Source organism: Scyliorhinus torazame, chromosome 7 (assembly GCF_047496885.1).
Source record: "Scyliorhinus torazame isolate Kashiwa2021f chromosome 7, sScyTor2.1, whole genome shotgun sequence".
Classification (NCBI taxonomy): Eukaryota; Metazoa; Chordata; class Chondrichthyes; order Carcharhiniformes; family Scyliorhinidae; genus Scyliorhinus; species Scyliorhinus torazame.
Genome location: NC_092713.1, coordinates 173,998,045 through 174,022,564, shown reverse-complemented (window position 1 = coordinate 174,022,564; position 24,520 = coordinate 173,998,045). Strand labels below are relative to the sequence as shown.

The 24,520-nt window shown below is 47.1% G+C and overlaps 1 protein-coding gene across 1 annotated transcript in view; it reads left to right on the top strand.

Moving 5' to 3' along the window:
• LOC140426714 (vesicle-trafficking protein SEC22b) overlaps positions 1 to 5,952 on the top strand; it is a 113,546-nt gene extending 107,594 nt beyond the window's left edge. Inside the window, exon 5 of the mRNA XM_072511806.1 lies at positions 5,271 to 5,952. Within this exon, the coding sequence (XP_072367907.1) occupies positions 5,271 to 5,425 (155 nt within the window). The 3' untranslated portion in view covers positions 5,426 to 5,952. The remainder of the gene's footprint in view (positions 1 to 5,270) is intronic.
• Positions 5,953 to 24,520: the final 18,568 nt, after the last annotated feature.

Genomic DNA, 24,520 nt, shown 5'->3' with positions numbered 1-24,520 from the left:
ATGTACACCACATCCACTGCCCGACCTTCATCAATGTGTCTCGTCACATCCTCAAAGAATTCAATGAGGCTTGTGAGGCATGACCTGCCCCTCACAAAGCCATGCTGACTACCTTTAATCATTTAAATAGATTATTTTCTAAATAATCAAAACCTATCTCTCAGAATCCTTTCCAATATTTTGCTCACCACAGACGTAAGACTGATGGGTCTCTAATTCCCAAGGATTTCCCTATTCCCTTTCTTGAACAGGGAAACAACATTCGCCTCCCTCCAATCATCCGGTTCTACTCCAGTGGAGAGTAAGGACGCAAAGATCATCGCCAACGGCGCAGCAATCTCCTCCCTCGCTTCCCGTAGTAACCTTGGATATATCCCGTCAGGCCCAGGGGACTTATCTATCCTGATGCTTTTTAAAATTTCCAGCACATCCTCCTTCTTAATATCAACCTGTTGGAGTCTATTAACCTGGTTCACACTGTTCTCATGAGCAACAAGGTCCCTCTCTCTAGTGAATACTGAAGCAAAGCATTCATTTAGGGTCTCCCCCATCTCAGACTCTAGACACAAGTTCCCTCCACTATCCCTGATCGGCCCTACTCTCACTCTGATCATCCTCTTATTTCTCACATACATGTAGAACGCCTTGGGGTTTTCCCTAATCCTTCCCACCAGGGCTTTTTCATGCCCCCTTCTAGCTCTCCTCAGTCCATTTTTGAGTTCCTTCCTGGCTACCTTGTAACCCTCTAGAGCCGAATCAGATCCTTGCTTCCTCAACCTTACGTAAGCTTCCTTCTTCCTCTTGACTAAAAGCTCCACTTTTCTTGTCATCCAAGGCTCCTTCACCTTACCATTCCTTCCTCATCTCAGTGGGGCAAAACAATTCAGCACTCGCAGCAAGTGCTCCTTAAACAATCCCCACGTTACTGTTGTGCATTTCCCCAAGAACAATTGTTCCCACTATATGCTCCTCAGCTCCTGTCTAATAGCAGTATAATTTCCCCTCCCCAATTAAATGCCTTCCCATACTGTGTTCCTATCCCTCTCCATGACTATGGTAAAGGTCAAGGAGTTGTGGTCACTGTCACCGAAATGCTCTCCCACCGAGATATCTGACACCTGGCCTGGTTCGTTGCCGAGCACCAAGTACAATATGGCCTATCCCCTAGTCGGCCTATCTACATATTGAGTCAGGAAACCTTCCTGTACACACGTGACAAAATCTGCTCCATCCAAACCATTTGCACTAAGGAGGTTCCAGTCAATATTAGGGAAGTTGAAATCACCCATGACAACAAGTCTGTTACTTCTGCACTTTTTCAAGATCTGACGCCCAATCTGTTCCTCTATCTCTCTGCTGCTATTGGGGGGTCTATAGAAAACTCCCAATAAAGTGACTGCTCCTTTCTTGTTTCTAACTTCCACCCATACTGACTCAGTAGACAAACCCTCCTCAACTACCTCCTTTTCTGCAGCTGTGGTGCACTCCCTAATTAACAGTGCCACTCCCCCTGCTCTTTTACCTCCCTCCCTATTCTTCTGAAAACATCTAAACCCCGGAACATCTAACAACCATTCCTGCCCCTGTGAAATCCATGTCCCCTTAATGGCCACAACATCGTAGTTCCAAATACTGATCCATTCTCTAAGTTCATCTCCCTTATTCCTGACACTCCTTGCATTGAAACAGACACACTTTAACCCATTCCACTGAGTGCAACTTTGCCCTATCAACTGCCTATCCTTCCTCACAGACTCGCTGCATACTATTTCTGCCTGTTCAACAGCTACCCTATCCATATCTCTGGTTCCCATCCCCCTGCCAAACTAGTTTAAACCCTCCCAAAGAGCTCTAGCAAACCTCCCACCCAAGATATTGGTGCCCCTCCAGTTTAGGTGCAATCCGCCCTTCATGTACAGGTCCCACCTTCCCCAGAAGATATCCCAATGATCGACATATCTGAACCCTTCCCTCCTGCACCAGCCCTGGAGCTATGTGTTCAGCTGCACTTGCTCTCTGTTCCTTGCTCACTGCACGTGGCACCGGTAGCAATCCTGAGATTACTACTCTGCTTGTCATGCTCTTTAGCTTCCAACCTAACTCCTTAAAATCACTTTTTAGATCCTCATCCCTTTTCTTAGCTATGTCGTTGGTGCCTATGTTAACCAACGACAAGGGGGAGCTCTTAAGGGGGAGCCCTTAAGAATCCTGAAGACTCGATCCGAGACATCCCTGGTCCTGGCACCCGGGAGGCAATATACCTTCCGGGAGTCTCGCTCGCACCACAGAATCTCCTATGCATTCGCCTAACCATTGAGCCGCCTATCACTATTGCTTTTCTTCCCTTCCCTTCTGAGCCACAGAGTCAGACTCAGTGCCAGAGACCTGCCGGCTAGAGCCTTTCCCCGGTAGGTCATTCCCCCCCCCCTCCCCCCTCCTCCCCCAACAGCATCCAAAACGATATACTTGTTTTGAGGGGGAACGGCCATAAGGGATCCCTGCACTGTCTGCCTGTTTGGTTTCCTTCCCTGACTGTAACCCAGCTACTCTTGTCCTGTACCTTGGGTATGGCTACCTCCCTGTAACTCCTCTCTATCACCCCTTCCGCCTCCCGGATGATCCGAAGTTCATCTAGCTCCAGCTCCCTAACGCGGTCTCCGAGGAGCTGGAGTTGGATGCACTTCCCGCAGGTAAAGTCAGCGGGGACACCGGTGGTATCCCTCACTACCCACATCCTACAGGAGGAGCATGCAAACTGCCCTAGCCTCCATCCCCTCTGATCTGAATTCACAAAGAGATTTAAAGGGGGAAAAAAAAAGATTTAACACCCGTTAGGCCCTTATACTGTTGCTACTCTCCCAAGTGAACCCATGAAAATTGGTGATTCTGCGAAATGAAAGAATGATAGCTTGCTGCCCCCGAAAAAAAATAAACACAAAAAATAAAATAAATTAAAAAAAAAAAAAAAAAAAAAAAAACTATTTTAATATCATCTGCAAATTTAGCTAAGTTGCACCCATTTAAAAAGATTGTTAATAATTGAGGTCCGAGGACTGATCCTTGCAGCACTCTGGTAGTTCCAGTTCGCCAGCCAGAGAAGGATTTGTCCCGACCCTCTGCTTTCTGTCAAAATGCCAATCCTCAATCCAATCTAGTACTCTATCCCAATCCCCTGCAATCTCACCATCTGGATCAGCCTTTTATGCGACACCTTATGAAACGTCTTCTGGAAGTCTAGATAAAGCACATCCACAGGTTTCCCTTGCTGGTTACGTCCCCAAAGAACTCAAGCAAGTTTGTCAAGCATGACTTACACTTCATAAAACCATGCTGGTTGATTGAGCTTTGTCTTTCCAAATATTCAGTCATCTTCTTAATGATTGTTTCCAGGAACTTCCCCACCACAGATGTCAAGCTAACCGGTCTATAGTTTCCTACCTTTTGCCTCTCTCCCTTTTTGAATAGGGGCGTCACATTAGCGTTTCCAATCCACCAAGACCTTTCCAGAATCCAGGGAATTATGAAATATAACCAATGCATCCATTATTTCTGCTGCCACCTCCTTTATTACCCTCGGGTGCAGGCCATTAGGTCCCCGAGACTTATTTGAGTTTAATCCCATTAGTTTATTCAATACCTTTACCCTAATAATGGTTATTGCACTGTTCCTCTGCATTTACTGCAGTTCTTTGAAAAATGTTATTATCCTCTGCTGCGAAGACAGAGGCAAAATATTGGTTCAGTGCTTCCGCCATCTCCGTGTTTCCCATTATTACCTCACAATATCATCCTCTAAAGGGCCAACATTTACTTTAGCTATTCTCTTTCACTTTATATACTTATAGAAGCTCTTGGTATCAGTGTTTATGTTTTCTGCTAGTTTCCTTTAGTAGATTATCTTAGGTTTTTTGATTCTATTGATAGTAGCTTTGTGCTGACCCCTAAAGTTCTCCCAATCCTCCAGCTTGCCACTTGCTTTTCCGATTGATGTCTTTATGTCCTCCTTGATTTCCTTGTTTAGCCATGGTTTTTTTCTCGCTTTTACAATTCTTCTTCCTCTCAGAAATATACTTTAATTGAGAGGTGTTTAATATCACCCTGAACGTCTGCCATTGTTCCTCAACTGTCCTACCGTCAATTATGTGTGCCCAGTCTACTTGGGCCAACTCTTTCCTCAGGCCTGTATAACTACCTATACCCAACGCTATGGCACTCTTTTCTCTCGCTCTATCTGAAATTGAAATTCTAGCATGTGATCACTCCTTCCAAGAGGATCCTGAATGACAAGACTATTTATCACCCCTTCAGTGCATAATACTAAATCTAAAATGGCCTGCTCCCTGGTTGGTTACATAACATATTGCTCTAAGAAACGATCCCTCATGCACTCTATGAAATCTCCCTTGAGGCTACCCTTGACAATTTGATTAATCCAGCCAATATGCATATTGAAATCACCTATGATTACCATTGTGTCCTTCTCACAAACCCTCATTATTTCTTGGTTTCTACTATGCCCCACTTTGAAAGTATTGCTTGGGGGCCTGTAAATTACTCCGACCAAGGAGTTTTCCCCTTGGTTTTTATTTCCACCCATATCGAACCCAAGGGTTCTATAGAGGTATAGATTATTATTATCATAGATCATAGAATTTACCATGCAGAAGGAGGCCATTCAGCCCATCGAGTCTGCACCAGCCCATGGACAGAGCTTCCCATTTACTTCCAACCTATCGACGTAACCCAGTAACCCCACCTACATAACCTTTTGTTTGGACACTAAGGGCAATTTAACATGGCCAATCCACCTAACCTACACATCTTTGTACTGTGGGAGGAAAGCGGAGCACCCGGAGGAAACCCACGCAGACATAGGGAGAACATGCAGACTCCGCACAGACAGTGATCCAAGCCGGGAATCGAACCTGGGACCTTGGAGCTGTGAAGCAACTGCTAACCACTGTGCTACCCTGCTGCCGGTAAAGTTCCACATGACAGAGGGCCTCCTGTATTTACTGACACCATGAAAAGGATAACAGTTCAGAATAACTCAACAGCAATGAATCATCATCTTTAGGGTTCAGTTTTCTGGAATTTAGCTTTATTTCTTACGATGGACTCTCTGAAGCACGCGCAGCTTCTCCTGACTGTCTCCACAGCTTGGTGATTGCTGCTTCTCAGATTGGGAACAGAGAGGCTGAAACCAGTCGATGTGTTTGGTAGTATTAGCAGTTCACGTTTGAACAAATTCTTTTATTTTCTCTTTGCAGCTTTGGACAGTAAGGCCAGTAGCCTGTCCAGCCTGTCGAAGAAATATCGGCAAGATGCAAAGTACTTGAACATGCGTTCAACATACGCCAAGCTGGCAGCTGTCGCAGTCTTCTCAATCATGCTGATAGTGTACGTGCGGTTCTGGTGGCTCTGAGATTGGCAGAGGGTGATGAATTAATGTTGATTTTCTCTCGCCGTACATGAGTTGCCCTGATAATGGAGTGCTGTATCTGTGAGCGCACACATTCTCTTCCTAGAGCCTATCGTTTGATGCCCAGTCAGTCAAATCTATAGCTCCTTTTTGTTGTAGTTAGGGGGTGTGATGGGGGGTGGGGCCTTTCATATCCTACACTTGTAAGGTTACAATTAACTCTGTCATGCTGAACAAAGAATCTGTTCTTTGACCCCATTGGATTGCACATTCTAACATTTCAAATTGTAGCCAGAACAATGATAATTTTGCTCAATCATTATCAAGGGTTAAAATGGTGAAAGATATCTTCAAATGCTCTGTAGATGCTGATTGCTCCTCCTCTCTCTGTCCATTGCACTTTACATACAAATCTTGTAAAGTAGCTGAGGAGGGCCAGATTACTGCCTAAAAGATATAATTTGTGCTGTGACTGTGTAGATATTAACAGTACTCGTATATTCATTGAATAAAATCACTTATGTTAAAAATGTCTGGCAGTTAAAGGAATGGAGAATGCTTCTGAACAGTGCCAGCTTCTTGCATGAGACACAGGAAGGTAACGTGCAATCCCAGCACTCGTGCACATCAATGGTTGCTGGAACAACTCTATCCATTGGAATTCAGTGAAGGATATGTCTCAACAAAGTGACTGGATTCCACGGGGAGATGCTGTCAGATTTGACGTACACTGCCATGGTGGATTGATTTCTAAACTGCAGTGGGAGGAGGTTTTGGCCTGAGCTGTAGGACAGAAACAGAGTTATTCTGTCAGTAAACACTGGAGCAAGTACAAAAAGGAAGAATTGAGAAGCTTCAATGGGCAGGGTTTTTATTTGAAAAGAAAAGGTCAAAGTATTTAAAATCATGAAAGGATGGGTGTAAAGGTGTTTCCACTTTTGGGGAATATAAAACTAGTGATCATGAATATAAAATAGCCAACAATAAGCCCAGTAAAGAATTTGCAATAGCTTGAATTTATCTAATGCTTAAATGTACTTCAGCGCTCTTTTTGGGGATGACTATGGAGCTAAATTTTATATTGAGCCAATGAAGTAGATATAGGGAAAGCATGGTGAAAGAGAGAGGGTTGAAGGAGCATCTTAAATAAGGAGAGAGGTAAAGAGGATAAAAGATTGAGGAAGGCGATTCCAGCGCTTGGAGTTATTAAAATCGAAGATTGGAAATGACTCGAGCAAATTGGAGAGATAGGAAGGTACAAGGTTTGATTTGAAAAAAGGAAGAATTTTAAAATCGGTGCATTACTGGACTGGGAACCAATGTAGATCAGTGAGCACAGCAATGAACAGAACCAGATGCATCCCCACTTCTGACCTTAAGATAGATGGAAGATCATTGATTAAGCAGCTGAAGATGGTTGGGCCTAGGACACAACACTGAGGAATTCCTTTTAAAAAAAATTATTTTTATTCAAATTTTTGTCAAAAAAACATAATTTTTTGCATAACCATGCGCAACAATTAACAGAACAAAATAAATGTTAACCATATATACAAAGAAAAGGACAATACAACGGAATGAGGGCCCCCCCCACCCCCCAGGGCTACCAGGGAGGTGTTGCTCTTTTTAGCCTTAGTTTATTAGCTCTGATTACGTCACCTTTGCTCACGAGTCGCCAGGTATCGTTCTGATACCGCCACGTGGTTCAAGTTCAAGTTATGATTAATAAGTCAGCACACCGCTTAGTAAGATTGAAATCAACGGTCATTTATTATATACAACAAGTAATGTTTACACAATAATCCTACTATCTATATAATAAACCTATCACTACTGGCCAATACTTAACTTTAGGAAGAGCCCACCAGGTCAGGGAAACGAATGGCTTATCCAATCGGATCTGGCCCGTGGGATTCAATAGGCTGCTACAGGTCGATGGCTAGGAGTCTTTATCAGATAGCGATTGCTGGACTCAAAACTTACGGTTGCCGGTTGCTGTTCTTGCGGAGGTCTCGAGCAAGCGAAGAAGGGAGAGAGAGAGCGATCTGAACTTGGCCCCTCACTTTATAGGGCCCAGGGGCTTCCCGCCTCTCGGGGCGGCCCTTGACCCTGAGTCCCAAGTGATTGGACTTGTTCCCAATCACTGGGTTCGATATGTCCAATTGCGAGGCGATTCCCCGATCGGGGGGTGGTCGTTCACCTGCCTTTGTTTCGGCCACTGCAGGCGGCGACAGGTCTGGCCCGGTATTCAATTGCTAATATGTTGCAATTGTTCCCGGGGATAGCTGATTAAACTGCAGATGTCTGGGTGGATGGGCTGTTAATAGCCCTGAGTATCGATCTGGGCCAACTTCCCCAGAGCCGAATATGCTATTCTGTCTGCAGCTGTCCGTTTCTGCCTTGTTACCTGCTTTTCCCCAGCAGCCTTTCCGGTTACCCATTTTAAATCGGGTTTTGGCCAAATTAATCGGGAAGCAGCCATTTTACGTGGCTACAGAGGCAAAGGCCAATACGTCGGCCTCTTTCGCTTCCTGAACTCCCGGATCGTCTGACACACCAAAGATCACTATCTCTGGACTCAGCACCACCCGCGTGTCTAAGATCTTGGACATTGACTTAGCAAAACCCTGCCAGAATCCCTTAAGAGCCGGGCATGCCCAGAACATGATCTGCAGGGCTTCCCGCACACCTCGCACATTTATCCTCAACACCAAAGAGCTTGCTCATCCTGGTTGCTGTCATGTGTGCCCGGTGGACCACCTTAAACTGGATTAAGCTAAGCCTGGCACATGATGAAGAGGAATTGACCCTGTTTAGGGCGTCTGCCCACAGGCCCGCATCCAGCTCCCCATCTAGCTCCTCCCATTTGCCCTTAAGCTCCTCTACTGGGGCTTCCTCCGCCTCCTAAAGTTCCCGGATGTCCGAAACCTTCCCCTCCCCTACCCAGGTGCCGGAGACCACCCTATCCTGTATCCTGCGTGGGGGTAGCAGCGGGAATGATACCACCTGTTTTTTCAGAAAGGCGCGTACCTGAAGGTATCTGAAAGCGTTTCCAGCGGGCAAACTGAATTTCTCCTCCAGCGTTTTCAGGCTGGGAAAGGTCCCGCCTATGAACAGGTCCCCAATCCTTTTAATGCCTGCCCTATGCCAGCTTTTAAACCCTACGTCTCTCTTGCCTGGGACAAATCTGTGATTGTTACATTTCAGACTGAGGCTCCCTCCACCCCCCTGTGCCTTCACTGACCCCAGATCTTTAATGCCGCCATCACCACTGGACTAGAGGAGTAACGGGCCGACGAGACCGACAGACGTTACAAGTGTCCCTAGGCTGGTACCTTTGCATGAGGCCACCTCTAACCACTCCCACGTCGACCCCTCCCCCAATACTCATTTCCTAATCATGGCTATGCGAGCCGCCCAGTAGTAGCTGCAAAGGTTCGGCAGTTACTCGCGGGGTCTTCTTTGCCAATACGAATCCCGAGATGATCTTGTTCACCCTCTTAAAGAAGGACTCAGGGATGAAGATGGGAAGGCACTGGAAGACAAACAGAAATCTGGGGAGGACCGTCATCTTAACGGTCTGCACCCTCCCCGCGAGAGATATGTCCCACCTTTTGAAGTCCCCCTCCATCTGCTGTACCAACCGAGATAGATTAAGCTTGTGGAGGGCATCCCACTTTCGAGCCACCTGTATCCCTAGGTACCGAAAGCTCTTCTCGACCAACTTCAGCGGAAGCTCTCCCAGTCCCTTCTCCTGCCCCTTAGCTTGGATCACGTACATCTCGCTTTTCTTCTCGTTTAGTTTGTACCCCGAAAAATTGCCAAAGTCCCTCAGAATCTGCATGACCTCCCCCATCCCCTCTAGTGGGTCCGAAATGTACAGGAGCACATCATCCGCATAAAGCGAGACCCGATGTTCCTCCCCCCCACCCCGATCCAACCCCTGCCAGTTCTTTGAAGTCCGCAGCGCTATAGCCAGCGGCTCTCGCAAGTGCGAATAATAACGGGGAGAGGGGGCATCCCTGCCTCGACCCCCTCCATCTTTAGGTGGAGCCTAAAGTATTCCAACATCACCCTGTTCATGCACACACTTGCCACGGGGGCCTGGTAGAGTAGCTGGACCCAACCTATGAACCCCTCACTGAATCCGAACCTTCTTAGCGCTTCCCACAGGTACTCCCATTCCACCCGGTCAAAGGCTTTCTCCGCGTCCATCGTCGCCACCACTTCTGCCTCCCCTCCCTCTGAGGGCATCATGATGATGTTTTGGAGCCTCCGTACTTTGGAGTTCAATTACCTGCCCTTGACGAAGCCTGTCTGATCCTCCCCTATCACCCCAGGGACACAGTCCTCAATCCTAGCAGCTAAGATCTTGGCCAGCAGTTTGGCGTCAACACTGAGGAATTCCCGCAGTGATGTCCCGGGACTGAGATCATAAAATCCCTACAGTGCAGACGGTGCCATTTGGCCCGGCGGGTCTGCACCGACCCTCTGAAAGTGCACTCTAGACCCACCCCCCTGTAGTCCCATAACCCCACCTAACCTTTGCACCATAAGGGGCAATTTAGCATGGTCAATCAACCTAACCACATCTTTGGACTATGGGAGGAAACCAGAGTACCCGGAGGAAACCCACCCAGACACAGGAGAAAGTGCAACCTCCACACAGACAGTCACCTGAGGCCAGAATTGAACAGTCCCTGGCGCTGTGGGGTAGCAGCGATAACCACTGTGCTGCCCTCCAACAACCATCTTCCTTTGTGCCAAATGTGACTCCCAACAAGTAGAGAATTTTCCCCTGATTCCCATTGACTTCAAGTTTGAGATCAGTGGCCCTGGCTGAACCCAAACTGAGTATTAGCGAAGATTATTGCTGAGTAAGTCTTTGATGACCACACAATGTGAGATGGAGACCCCAAGCATACTTTTGAATGTCTTCTATGGTGCTGATCAATCACAGGACCCATTTTCAGACAACCGGTGAAAGCAACGCAGCCCAGAAGAGTGGTGAAGACACTGCAGAAACATAACCTCTGACTGGGGGATTCTGGGGTGGAGGTGGTGGCAGAGCCAATGCAATGTAAGTAGCTTAAAGTAAAGGCAATGTAAATCGTTTGGAAACAGTTCACACTGTAATTTTTGAAAGGCAGCATAATTGGAGCGAAGTGTATTGTAATGGGTTAATAGAATAGGTATGCGAACTAGTGATGTAGATTATGATGCATCTGTGGCATTGGCATTTAAGTGCTTGAGACTTTGTACAGCAGAAAGGTCGAGGAGTGTGTTTACTCAGTAACACACCTTGTATATATTGTACGTAGTGTAAATAAGCCCGAGTAATTACTGGAGTCAGGCCTCTGTCTCATTACGTAAGGTACATGGTTAGGCCACAACCAAAGTATTGTGTGCAATTCTGGAATCCACACAGGAGGGATGTGATAGCACAGGAAAGGGTGCAGAGTAGATTTACCAGGATGTTGCCTGGGCTAGAGAGTTTTAGTTATGGGGTTGTTTTCCTTGGAGCAGAGAAGATTGAAGGGACATGATTCAGGTGTATAAAATTATGAAGGGCATAGATAGAGTAGACAGGAAGAATTTTTTCCCCTTAGTGGAGAGATCAAGACCAGGGGGAATAGAGTTAAGGTAAGTGACAGGAGGTTCAGAGGGGATGTGAGGGGAAACTTTTTCTCCCAAAGGGTGGTGGGAAGTTGGAACTCCCTGCCTCAAAGGGTGGTGGAGGCAGTGACCGTCATAACATTTAAAAGTATTTAGATGTGCACTTGCTGTGCCAAGGCTATCAGCCAAGTGCTGGGAAATGGGATTAGAATAATTAGGTGGTTGTTTTTGACCAGCACAGACGCAATGGGCTGAAGGACCTTTTTTGTGCAGTGAACCTCTATGACTCTATGACTTGCCCTAGCACAAGGATGGGGAACCTTTTTTCTTATCCCTGGGGTGATAGGGGAGGATCAGACAGGCAATCACACACTGACAACTCCAGTCAGGGCCGCACACACACAAAGAATTCATTAATTTTTTGCAGAGAATATGGAAATGTTCAACTCGTCCAATGTCTATTTTTCTTCAATAAGATTCTTATATCTGCTGCCACTGACGATATTGCTACTCGCAGCTGGTTTTCCTTTTCAAGCCTGTTAATCTGAAACGCAGATGCTGCTTTACGGGGAAAAGTTTTGAAAAAAAACTGCTCACAGCAGTACCTAGTTCTGTGCTGTATTTTTCTATGTTCTATGTTCAAAACAGTGTTGTGATTTTCAGCACGTGTCTCCTCCTGTTTGGAAATTCATCGGTGCTGACATGAGTATGTAGAATTCCAGCAGAGGCAGGTTATTGTATTTGCCCTTCAGTTCAATGCTGCTCTGCAGTTCTATAACTTTATGTTGATGGTTTTCAGGTACATTGACTGCTTCAATATTGAACAGTGTGGCAAAAATGTTTATTATTCCAGTTCCTTCCCTTTCAGGCCTTGAAATCACTCTCAATTTCTGTAGGAAATGTGCATATTCACTGGCATACTCCTGTTGTTGCAGATTTTTTATTTCTAAAGGCTAGGAAAATGCATTCAGAAATAATTAGATTTTCTCTGAAGCCAGTAAAGCTATGGTTGCAATGAGGCCATCCTCCATAAACGCTCCTGCTGAATGAGGCCAAAGCGTTTTGTGATATATTCACTCATCACATAACTGGCATGTGTAGCACTGTCCCATCCCTTTCTTGGCCTCGAGAAAAAGGTTTGCTGCATGCTCATGTTATTTCTTTTCCCAATTAAGGGGCCAATTTAGTGTGGCCAATCTATCTATACTGCATGTCTTCTTTGGGTTGTGGGGGTGGGTCTCACGCAGACACAGGGAGAATGTGTGAACTCCACATGGACAGTGACCCAGGATTGAAATCGGGTCCTCAGTGAGGTGAGGCAGCAATGCCAACCCCTGCGCCACTTCAATTTTAAGTGCTTCAATTTTGTCTGTTCATACTTGTCCTCAAAATTCATATATGATGTGCTTTGTGCTGTAGTGGCCTTCTATATTGGCTTTTTTCATGACATAATTGATTCTCCACAAACCAGGCACATGGGTTTACCTTTCACTGCCACAATAAACAGTCCGTTTTCCATTAAAAATGTGACATTTCGAATCGACTTCTCGTGTTTGCAGTGTCCGTGGTTTACTTGGAACAGAGTGCTCGCAATTTGCAGTGTACTTTTTCAAAAAACTATGCAAACAGCAGGTGGGGTGTTCTGCCTGTTTGTGCTGGTGGGATCTTATGGTCCTGCCAACGGCATTCTCTCCGCCCCCCCCCCCCCCCCCCCCCCCGGGGTCTTGCGGCAGCGAGGGGTGCATTCAGCAGCAGGCGGGGAGGAAAACCCCACCCAGCATGTGCAACAAGGCACAGGTATTGTGTAAAATATCAGGACAAATTAGCTGGAGTGATGTGGGACATTTAAGAAATTCCACCCAAAAATTACCATCTGTAAGGAGGATTGTTCAATACTTCGAGCAGACTACTCAAGCTCCCCCAGAGATTTGCATTAATCTTGATCCTGCCGACCTTTAGAACATAGAACATAGAACGATACAGCGCAGTACAGGCCCTTCGGCCCACGATGTTGCACCGAAACAAAAGCCATCTAACCTACACTATGCCATTATCATCCATATGCTTATCCAATAAACTTTTAAATGCCCTCAATGTTGGCGAGTTCACTACTGTTGCAGGTAGGGCATTCCACGGGGAATATAGCTAATTGTCTACCTTCCACAATTCTGTAGAAATCAACCATCTACGATCAATACTTCCTAATGTTCTGACTGCCGTTCAAGAGACGAGCAACCTTAAAATAAATTCATCACCCATGAGTTTGAGTTTTTTGTGTCTGGAGAGCAGGAGCTGCTTCTAAAATGGCACAAACTATGTGCACACAGAGGAAAGTCCTCACAGACTGGGGCTTGCGCCATGTTGCCATCGACCTGTTCAAAGGCTGGAGCTGTGTTCATTTCTGGTCGCCACACTATAGAAAGGCTGTGACTGCACAACAAAGGGTGCAGAGGAGATTCACCAGAATTTTTATTTCTAAAATATTTTATTGGAGGTATTTTCAAATGTAGTACAGAACAAAAAACACAACCATCAACAATAGAATAACATATCCAATGCCCATTTTACCCAGACCTTCCTATCTCCCTCCCTTTTTCCAACTTGGCCCTCTCCCCTCTCCCTCCCCCAACAAAGAGAAGAAAGAAAAAGAAAAGAAACCCACCCCCCTGGACTTCTGGTGGTGGCCATGGTGTGAGTGGTCGGACACAGGGCAGCTCCCATGTTAAGGCATAGAAAAGAGCTCTTTCTACCTGAAATCGGGTGTAACTTCAACGAAAAAGTGCAACTGAAGATCAGAGCAGAAGTTACCCCGGAGTGGCATGTCTGCTGATTACCAGACCTGGCAGAAGAAGGTGAAGGACTTGGCCAAGGAGTGGCACAGCAGCTAGTGGAAATACAAAGAACAAAGAAAAATTACAGCACAGGAACAGGCCCTTCGGCCCTCCAAGCCTGCGCCGATCCAGATCCTCTATCTAAAACCGTTGCCTATTTTCTAAGGATCTGTATCCCTCTGCTCCCTGCCCATTCATGTATCTGTCTAGATACATCTTAAATGATGCTATCGTGCCCGCCTCTACCACCTCCACTGGCAATGCGTTCCAGGCACCCACCACCCTCTGCGTAAAGAACTTTCCACGCATATCTCCCTTAAACTTTTCCCCTTTCACCTTGAACTCCTGACCCCTAGTAATTGAGTCCCCCATTCTGGGAAAAAGCTTCTTGCTATCCACCCTGTCTACACCTCTCATGATTTTGTAGATCTCAATGAGGTCCCCCCCTCAACCTCCCTCAACCTCAATATGGCAGAGTGGGGAAGAGTCAGTGCAAGTTGGCAAGCTCCAGATGGAACAGTTGATGGCCTCGATCAAAGAAGAGTTCCGCCAACAGAGGAAGGAGATGCAGGAGGATTGATTGAAGGAGTGTGGCATCCCTGAAGGGATCAATGGAGAGGGTGGAAAAATGTTTGGAGGCACAGGGGTCGCAGATCCGAGAGATTGAGAGGATGATCTTGGAACACAGCGATAGAGTGGTGGAACTGGAGGCGGAGGTGGGGCTCTTCGGAAACCATTGCAAGACGTTGAGAGCAAGGGTGGAGGAGCATAAACTGGGGGAGACGGGGGTGCTGCTACTTTGGAGTAATGGAGAATATAATAATAATCTTTATTAGTGTCACAAGTAGGCAGACACCAACACTGCAATGAAGTTACTGTGAAAATCCTCTAGCCGAGACTTCCGGTGGCGACCATGGAAGAGTAGGTCGCACATTCGACAGCTCCTGCCTGAAACGGACTTTCGGACCTTTTTTCCCGACTTTTCTCGGACTTTAAGGGATAGATCGGTGTAGTGGACGATATTCAGAAGGCTTCCCCCTCCGATGTATGGCTAATTGGACTAGAAGTGGCCGTGTGAAAAGCCCGGATGGAGTGAAGCAGTCGGAGCTGGTATCCCGGCGCAGCATGGCGGAGGGTCAGGACCAGGGAGCGGTGGCTCAGTGGTCTAAGGAGCAGCAGATGAAGTTCTTTAAGGACTGTTTCGCTGAGCTGAAAAAGGAAACGCTGGGATCGATCAAGTGGTTTTGAATCAGGCGGCCCAAGGGAAAGCGATACAAGAAATTGAGCTGAAGTTGTCTAGCCAGGAGGACTATTTAACCGTGCTGGAGCACAAGGTGGAGGTATTGGATGAGCGCCACAAGAGAATGCAGGAGAAGCTGGAGAACCTGGAGAACAGGTCCAGGAGGTGGAACTTAAGGACCGTTGGCCTCCCCGAAGGAATTGAGTGGTCGAATGCGGGAGCATATGTGGCGAGCATGCTGGAGACGCTGATGGGGCCCGGGGCATTTTCTCGGCCCCTGGAAGTGGACAGAGCGTATCAAGCCCTCGCAAGGAAGCCTAAGGCGAATGACCCGCCGAAGGCCATGGTGGTGCGTTTCCACCGCTTTTCGGACAAAGAACTCATCTTGCGATGGGCCAAGAAGGAGCGGAGTAGCAGATGGGAGAACAGCGAGGTGCACATCTACCAGGACCTGGGAGCAGGGCTGGCCAAGCGATGTGCTGAGTTTAACCCCCAAGAAGGGGGTGAAATTCGGGATGCTGTATCCAGTGCGGTTGTGGGTTACACACGAAGACCGGCACTTTTACTTTGAGGCACCGGACGATGTATGGTCTCTTATCAAAGAAAAGAAGTTGGAAGCGTCTTAAAGGACACTCAAGTCTTGAAGGAGTTATATGGCGGCGGTTTGTAATTTTTGTAATTCTTATATTGGTTCAAATAATATTGTATGGGGTGCTGGGTTAAGTATTGGGCTGGGGTGGTGGTCTGAGGGTGCTTTGTTTTTGCAGAGATTGGATGCGGAGGGGGGAGGGGAGCCCTGAGGTTGGTGCTATTCTGTGGGAGGTTGGGTCTGGTTTCAAGCGATTGTTTCTTCACTGGTTAATGTTAATTTCTTTTACATGAGGTTGTTTACTTACTGGGGACTGCAATGTTTTTTAAATGGTTTATGCATGTTGGGAGAGGGGTTCGAACAATAGGGAGCCAGACTGTTTGGCACCAAGGGCGGGGCTGTCGGGGTCAGCATGTTCAGCTGACTCTCGGAAGCGTGGTGGGGGTGCTTGACCTGGGGGATTAGGTTTTGGGTGCTGTTTGGGGGGGGGAGGGGGAGGCTGCTTCGCTGATGGGAGGAACTATTATCGGGGAACAAAAGGGAGGTTGAGGGCGGTGCCTGCTGGTGGGGGAGCTTGGGGAAGCGAGGGGGCGGGCTCTGGGCTGGCCAAAAAAAAGATTATGGCTAGTCGGTGGGTGGGGGGTGGGGGTGGAATGTGAGGGGTTTGAATGGGCCGGTCAAACGGGCTCGCGTTTCCGCGCATTTAAAGGGGCTGAAGGCAGACGTAGCAATGCTTCAGGAGACCCATCTAAAGATTATTGATCAGACGAGATTGCGAAAGGGGTGGGGTGGTCAGGTGTTTCACTCTGGGCTGGACTCAAAGACCAGGGGGTACCAATATTGATCAGCAAGCGGGTGGCGTTTGAGGCTGGAAGAATTGTGGCTGACAAGGGGGGTAGATATATTATGGTGAGTGGGAAGCTGGAGTGTGTACGGCTGGTGCTTGTAAACGTATACGCTCCGAACTGGGACGATGTGGGATTTATGAGACGGGTGTTAGGCAAGATACTGGACATAGAGTCTCATGGCTTGATCATAGGAGGAGACTTTAACACAGTCATTGATCCCGATCTGGTCCGGTCAAAATCCAGGACTGGAAGAAGGCCAGCCGCGGCAAAGGAGTTGAGGGGATTTATGGAGCAGATGGGGAGGTAGACCCGTGGAGATTCGAACAGCCGAGGGCGAAGGAGTTTTCGTTTTTTTTCTCATGTCCATAAAGTTTACTCCTGCATTGATTTTTTTTGTTCTAAGCAGGGGGCTAATTCCGAAGGTGGCAGGGACGGAATATTCGCCGATTGCAGTCTCTGATCATGCCCCGCATTGGGTGGATTTGCGGTTGAGAGAGGGCAGTGCCCGCTGTGGAGGCTGGATGTGGGGTTGTTAGCGGATGAAGCGGTTTGGAGACGGGTGAATAAGTCCATTCAGAATTACTTGGATACAAACGATACGGGTGAGGTATCAGCAGTGGTGGTTTGGGAGTCTCTGAAAGCAGTTATAAGTTCTCCCAGTGAGCCAGAGAAGACACAGCCAGAGTGAGACAGCAAAGAATGAGTTTGGGAATTTGAAGCTAGGTGGGAATTCGAAGCTGGGTGGGGAAGAGGTGCTTTTTAACCCTGGTAAGTGACTGGTAAGTAGTTTTTCTTTTCATTGTCTAATTTATTTATTTATTTGTTCGTTCGTTTTTTGGAATTGTAGTTGTATAAGTTAACCTAAGGTTTAAGACATGGCAGGAGACCCCAGACTCGTGTCATGCTCCTCTTGTGCGATGTGGGAGCTCAGGGACACTTCCACTGTTCCTGGCTCCTTCACGTGCAAGAAGTGTGTCCAGTTGCAGCTCCTGTTAGACCGGTTGACTGCTCTGGAGCTGCGGATGGACTCACTTTGGCGCATCAGCGATGCTGAGGACGTCGTGGATAGCACGTTTAGTTACTGAGGGAGTTTGAAAATGGGTGACCAAAAGACAGAGCAAGAGTAGGAAGGCAGTGCAGGTGTCCCCTGCGTTCATCTCCCTGCAAAACAGATATACCGCTTTGGATACTGTTGAGGGACATGGCTCACCAGGGGAATGCAGCAACAGCCAGGTTCATGGCACCGTGGCTGGCTCTGCTGCGCAGCAGGGCAGGAAGAAGAATGGCAGGGCTATAGTGATAGGGGACTCAATCGTAAAGGGAATAGACAGGCGGTTCTGCGGACGCAATCGAGACTCCAGGATGGTATGTTGCATCCCTGATGCAATGATCAAGGATATCTCGGAGCGGCTGCAGGACATTCTGGGGGGAGGGTGAACAGCCAGCTGTCGTGGTGCACATAGGCACCAACGATATAGGTAAAAAATGGGTCGAGGTCCGACAAGCAGAATTCAGGGAGTTAGGAGTTAAACTAAAAAGTAGGACCTCAAAGGTAGTAATCTCAGGATTGCTACCAGTGCCACGAGCTAGTCAGAGTAGGAATGTCAGGATAGATGCGATGAATGCGTGGCTCGAGAGATAGTGCAAGAGGGAGGGATTCAAATTCCTGGGGCATTGGAACCGGTTCTGGGGGAGGTGGGGCCAGTACAAACCGGACGGTCTGCACCTTGGCAGGACTGGAACCAATGTCCTTGGGGGGGGGGGGGTTTGCTAGAGCTGTTGGGGAGGGTTTAAACTAATGTGGCAGGGGGATGGGACCCGATGCAGGAAGTCAGAAGGTAGTAAAACAGGGACAGAAACAAAAGGCAGGAAGGGGGAAAGTGCAAGGCAGAGAAGCCATAGTCACAAATAAAAAAGGGCGACAGTACAGGTACAGTGACTGAGGGAAGCTCAGTGAATAGGCCCAGGAATACTAAAAGGAATAAAACGGCAAGTAAAAACATAAATGGTAATCGACACGGCTTGTTCCGTGAAGATATGGGTTCAACGACAAGGAAAATTAGGAGAAAGGTTAAGAGGAAATATAACGTGGGAGAGGTTACTGATCGAGGTGTTGAGATTCAAAACAGGTATAAAATCCAGCCTAAGTATACTTTACCTGAATGCTCATAGTATTCGGAATAAGGTAAATGAGTTGATGGCGCAAATCATCGTGAATGACTATGATTTTGTGGCCATAACTGAAACATGGTTAAAGGATGGTCACGACTGAGAGTTAATTTTACCTTCTCACCCTCCATCTGTATTTTAAATTCCACCATATTGTGATCGCTCCTTCCGAGAGGATCCCTAACTATGAGATCCTGTATCAATCCTGTCTCATTACACAGGACCAGATCACAGGACTTTGAGTTAAATATTCAAGGGTATCAAACTATTCGGAAGGACAGAGTGGATGGTAAGGGAGGTGGTGGAGCTCTGTTATTTAAGGATGACATCCGGGCAATAGTAAGGGATGACATCGGTGCTATGGAGGAATCCATTTGGGTGGAAGGTTGAATCCATTTGGGTGGAAATCAGGAAGAGAAAGGCGAAAAAGTCACTGATAGTCGTAGTCTGTAGGCCACCAAATAGTAACATTATGGTGGGGCAGGCAATAAACAAAGAAACAACTGATGCATGTAGAAATGGTACAGCAGTTATCATGGGGGATTTTAATCTACATGTCGGTCAAGGCAGCCTTGAGGAGGAGTTTATAGAATGTATCCGCGATTTTTCCTGGAATAGTATGTAATGGAACCTACGAGGGAACAAGCGGTCCTAGATCTGGTCCTGTGTAATGAGACAGGATTGATACAGGATCTCATAGTTAGGGATCCTCTCGGAAGGAGCGATCACAATATGGTGGAATTTAAAATACAGATGGAGGGTGAGAAGGTAAAATTAAACACTAGTGTTTTGTGCTTAAACAAAGGAGATTACAATGGGATGAGAGAAGAACTAGCCAAGGTAGACTGGGAGCAAAGACTTTATGGTGAAACAGTTGAGGAACAGTGGAGAACCTTCCAAGCGATTTTTCACAGTGCTCAGCAAAGGTTTATACCAACAAAAAGGAAGGACGGTAGAAGGAGGGAAAATCGACCATGGATATCTAAGGAATTAAGGGAGAGTATCAAATTGAAGGAAAAAACATACAAAGTAGCAAGGATTAGTGGGAGACGAGAGGACTGGGAAATCTTTAGGGGGCAACAGAAAGCTACTAAAAAACCTATAAAGAAGAGTAAGATAGATTATGAGAGTAAACTTGCTCAGAATATAAAAACAGATAGTAAAAGTTTCTACAAATATATAAAACAAAAAAGAGTGGCTAAGGTAAATATTGGTCCTTTGGAGGATGAGAAGGGAGATTTAATAATGGGGGATGAGGAAATGGCTGAGGAACTGAACAGGTTTTTTGGGTCGGTCTTCACAGTGGAAGACACAAATAACATGCCAGTGACTGATGGAAATTAGGCTATGACAGGTGAGGACCTTGAGAGGATTGTTATCACTAAGGAGGGAGTGATGGGCAAGCTAATGGGGCTAAAGGTAGACACGTCTCCTGGCCCTGATGGAATGGATTTCCAGAAATCCTTTGACAAGGTGCCACACAAAAGGTTGCTGCATAAGATAAAGATGCATGGCGTTAAGGGGAAAGTAGTAGAATGGATAGAGGATTGGTTAATTAATAGAAAGCAAAGAGTGGAGATTAATGGGTGTTTCTCTGGTTGGCAATCGGAAGGTAGTGGTGTCACTCAGAGATCAGTGTTGGGCCACAATTGTTCACAATTTAAATAGATGATTTGGAGTTGGGGACCAAGGGCAATGTATCCAAGTTTGCAGACGACACTAAGATGAATGGTAAAGCAAAAAGTGCAGAGGATACTGGAAGTCTGCAGAGGGATTTGGATAGGCTAAGTGAATGGGCTAGGGTCTGGCAGATGGAATACAATGTTGACAAATGTGAGGTTATCCATTTTGGTAGGAATAACAGCAAAAGGGATTATTATTTAAATGATAAAATATTAAAACATGCTGCTGTGCAGAGAGACCTGGGTGTGCTAGTGCATGAGTCACAAAAAGTTGTTTTACAGGTGCAACAGGTGATTAAGAAGGCAAATGGAATTTTGTCCTTCATTGCTAGAGGGATGGAGTTTAAGACTAGGGAGGCTATGTTGCAATTGCATAAGGTGTTAGTGAGGCCACACCTGGAGTATTGTGTTCAGTTTTGGTCTCCTTACTTGAGAAAGGACGTACTGGCACTGGAGGGTGTGCAGAGGCGATTCACTAGGTTAATCCCAGAGCTGAAGGGGTTAGATTATGAGGAGAGGTTGAGTAGACTGGGACTGTACTCGTTGGAATTTAGAAGGATGAGGGGGGATCTTATAGAAACATATAAAATTATGAAGGGAATAGATAGGATATATGCGGGCAGGTTGTTTCCACTGGCACCTCAAAGTAAGGGGATGTAGATTTAGGACTGAGTTTAGGAGGCTTCACCCAAAGAGTTGTGAATCTATGGAATTCCTTGCCCAGTGAAGCAGTAGAGGCTCCTTCATTAAATGTTTTTAAGATAAAGATAGATCGTTTTTTGAAGAATAAAGGGATTAAGGGTTATGGTGTTCGGGCCGGAAAGTGGAGCTGAATCCACAAAAGATCAGCCATGATCTCATTGAATGGTGGAGCAGGCTCGAGGGGCCAGATGGCCTACTCCTGCTCCTAGTTCTTATGTTTGTCTGTTGATTGGTGCCGTAGCTCCCAGACAAGCCCGATACTGCAAAACCATTACCATACTAATGAGCCATCCCCGGGGACAAAAAGGTAACATTTAAGTCAACAAAACCAAGACAGACACCCCGGCGCCAGAGGAGACCAGAACAAAGCAGGCCAACGGCCACCTAGGACATGCCCAGCAATCAGGGCACCCACCCCTTTATTGGAGGAAATTGATAGGAACGATTGGGATACGGCCCAATTAATTGGGGCCAAGTTCAAGCCCTGCCCAAAAGCGCGCAAAGCCCCTTTTGGGTATAAGAAGAATCCCCCAAGAGAGAATCGCTCTCTTGTGGCTCCGGCTCTCACCGAGGAGAGACCTGCCCAACAGCAACATCAGAACAGGTAAGTCCAAGGTCAACGCACGCTACGAGACAGACGCTCCGAGCTGTAATTCCGTACCAGTTCGACCCCAGCAGCCTCAGAACCGAACAACGGCCATTGTTCCTCTGACTGAGTGGGCGCCCAAAGCTAAGTATAGGCTTTAGCAGTAGTGATAGTTTAGTTTGTAGAGTTTTATGCATGAGTATATTTGACTGTGCGTAAATAAATGAGCATTGAGTTTGAACTTACTAACTGGTGTATCGAGTCTTTGATCAGTATTCGGTTTTGAACCTTGTGGCGGTATCGAAAGATACCTGGCGACTCTAGAGCAAACGTAATTAGAATTAAGGAAGGCGACCATATTGGCCGCCATCTTCAGAGCCAAATTAAGAGAAACACAATTTCAATACAACAGTATGTAAATAATTTCATTTTCCAAAGGAAAGGGAATGTGATGATATGCATAAAGCAAGTTTGTAGATAATGTTATGTACGACCTCTGACCACTAGGTGGCAGTGCAAACCCACCACATGACCGGGGAGTTAGGAGTAGGTCGTGCTGGAGGATAGACTTATTTTGCAGTCGTTCAACAATAGTTAATTAGTGTTAGTAGTTTGTTATTTTATTTATCCTAGTTATCTCACCACGCAGTTGTTCCATAATAAATTATTTAAACTAGATGTTCTGTAGCTCATCATTCCCTTCGGCCAGACTACAGAACATGACACCTATGTCCCTGAGTAATTGTCTCTTCCACCCTGGGAAAAAGCTTTGTCCCTGCCTCTCATAATTTGTAGACTTCTATCCAGTCGCCCCCCAACCTCCATCGCTCCAGTGAGATCAAACCAAGTCCATCCAACCTCTTCTCATAGCTAATGCCCTCCATACCAGGCAACATCCTTGTAACCCTCCTCTAGACCCTCTCCAAAGCCTCGACGTCCTTCTGGTAATGCGGCGACCAAAATTGAACACTATATTCCAAGTGTGGCCTAATTAAGGTTCTATACAGCTGCAGCATGACTTTCTAACTTTTATATTCAATGCCCTGGCCGATGAAGGCAGACATGCCTATGGCATCTTGACTACCTTCTCCACCTGTTGCCACTTTCAGTGACCTATGGACCTGGACACCCAGATCCCTCTGCCTGTCAATACTCTTAAGGGTTTTGCCATCAACTGTATATTTTCCACCTGTATTAGACCTTCCAAAATGCATTACCTCACACTTATCCAGATTAAACTCCATCTGCCATCTTTCAGCCCAAGTCTCCAAACGATCTCTATCCTGTTGTAACCTCTGACAGTCCTGATCACTATCTGCTATTCCACCAACTTTTGTGTCACCCGAAACTTACTAATCAGACCAGTTACATTTGCCTCCAATTCACTACAAACAGCAACGGTCAACATCCTAGTAAACCTCTTCTGTACCCTCTCGAATGTTTCCACATCTTTCTGGTGGTGTGACGACCGAAATTGAATCACCCCGGACACTGTCCCAGTGAACTGTGATGCTGGCCACAGCCTCCTGTGACACTGACCCCAATTTCCGACACGAGCTCCACCTCACACACTGGCTCCAAATCCGACATTGGCCCCACCCCTACATTGTCCCAGACTCCTGTGACACTGGCCCCAGTCCGGACACTGTCCCAGCCCACTGTGACACTGGCCCCAGTCCGGACACTGTCCCAGCCCAGTGTGACACTGACTCCACTCCAGTCACTGTCCCAGTCTCCTGTAACACTGACTCCACTCCAGTCACTGTCCCAGTCTCCTGTGACACTGGCTCAACTCCAGACACTGTCCCAGTCTCCTGTAACACTGACTCCACTCCAGTCACTGTCCCAGTCTCCTGTAACACTGACTCCACTCCAGTCACTGTCCCAGTCTCCTGTGACACTGGCTCAACTCCAGACACTGTCCCAGTCTCCTGTAACACTGACTCCACTCCAGTCACTGTCCCAGTCTCCTGTAACACTGACTCCACTCCAGTCACTGTCCCAGTCTCCTGTAACACCGACTCCACTCCAGACACGGTCCCAGTCTCCTGTAACACTGACTCCACTCCGGACACTGTCCCAGTCTCCTGTGACACTGACTCCACTCCAGACACTGTCCCAGTCTCCTGTAACACCGACTCCATTCTGGACACTGCTCCAGTTTCCTGTAACACTGACTCCACTCCGGACACTGTCCCAGTCTCCTGTAACACTGACTCCACTCCGGACACTGTCCCAGTCTCCTATAACACTGACTCCACTCCAGTCACTGTCCCAGTCTCCTGTAACACCGACTCCACTCCAGACACGGTCCCAGTCTCCTGTAACACTAACTTCACTCCGGACACTGTCCCAGTCTCCTGTAACACTGACTCCTCTTCAGACACTGCCCCTGTCTCCTGTGACACAGACTCCACTCTGTCCCAGTGTCCTATGACACTGACTCCACTCCAGACACAGTCCCAGTCTCCTGTGACACTGGCTCAACTCCAGTCACTGTCCCTGTCTCCTGTAACACTGACTCCACTCCAGACACTGTCCCAGTGTCCTGTAACACCAACTCCACTCCAGACACGGTCCCAGTCTCCTGTAACACTGACTCCACTCCGGACACTTTCACAGACTCCTGTTACACCGACTCCACTCCAGTCACTGTCCCAGTCTCCTGTGACACTGACTCCACTCCAGACACTGTCCCAGTCTCCTGTGACACTGACTCCTCTCCAGACACTGTCCCAGTCTCCTGTAACACTGACTCCACTCCAGACAGTGTCCCAGTCTCCTGTAACACTGACTCCACTCCAGTCACTGTCCCAGTCTCCTGTAACACTGACT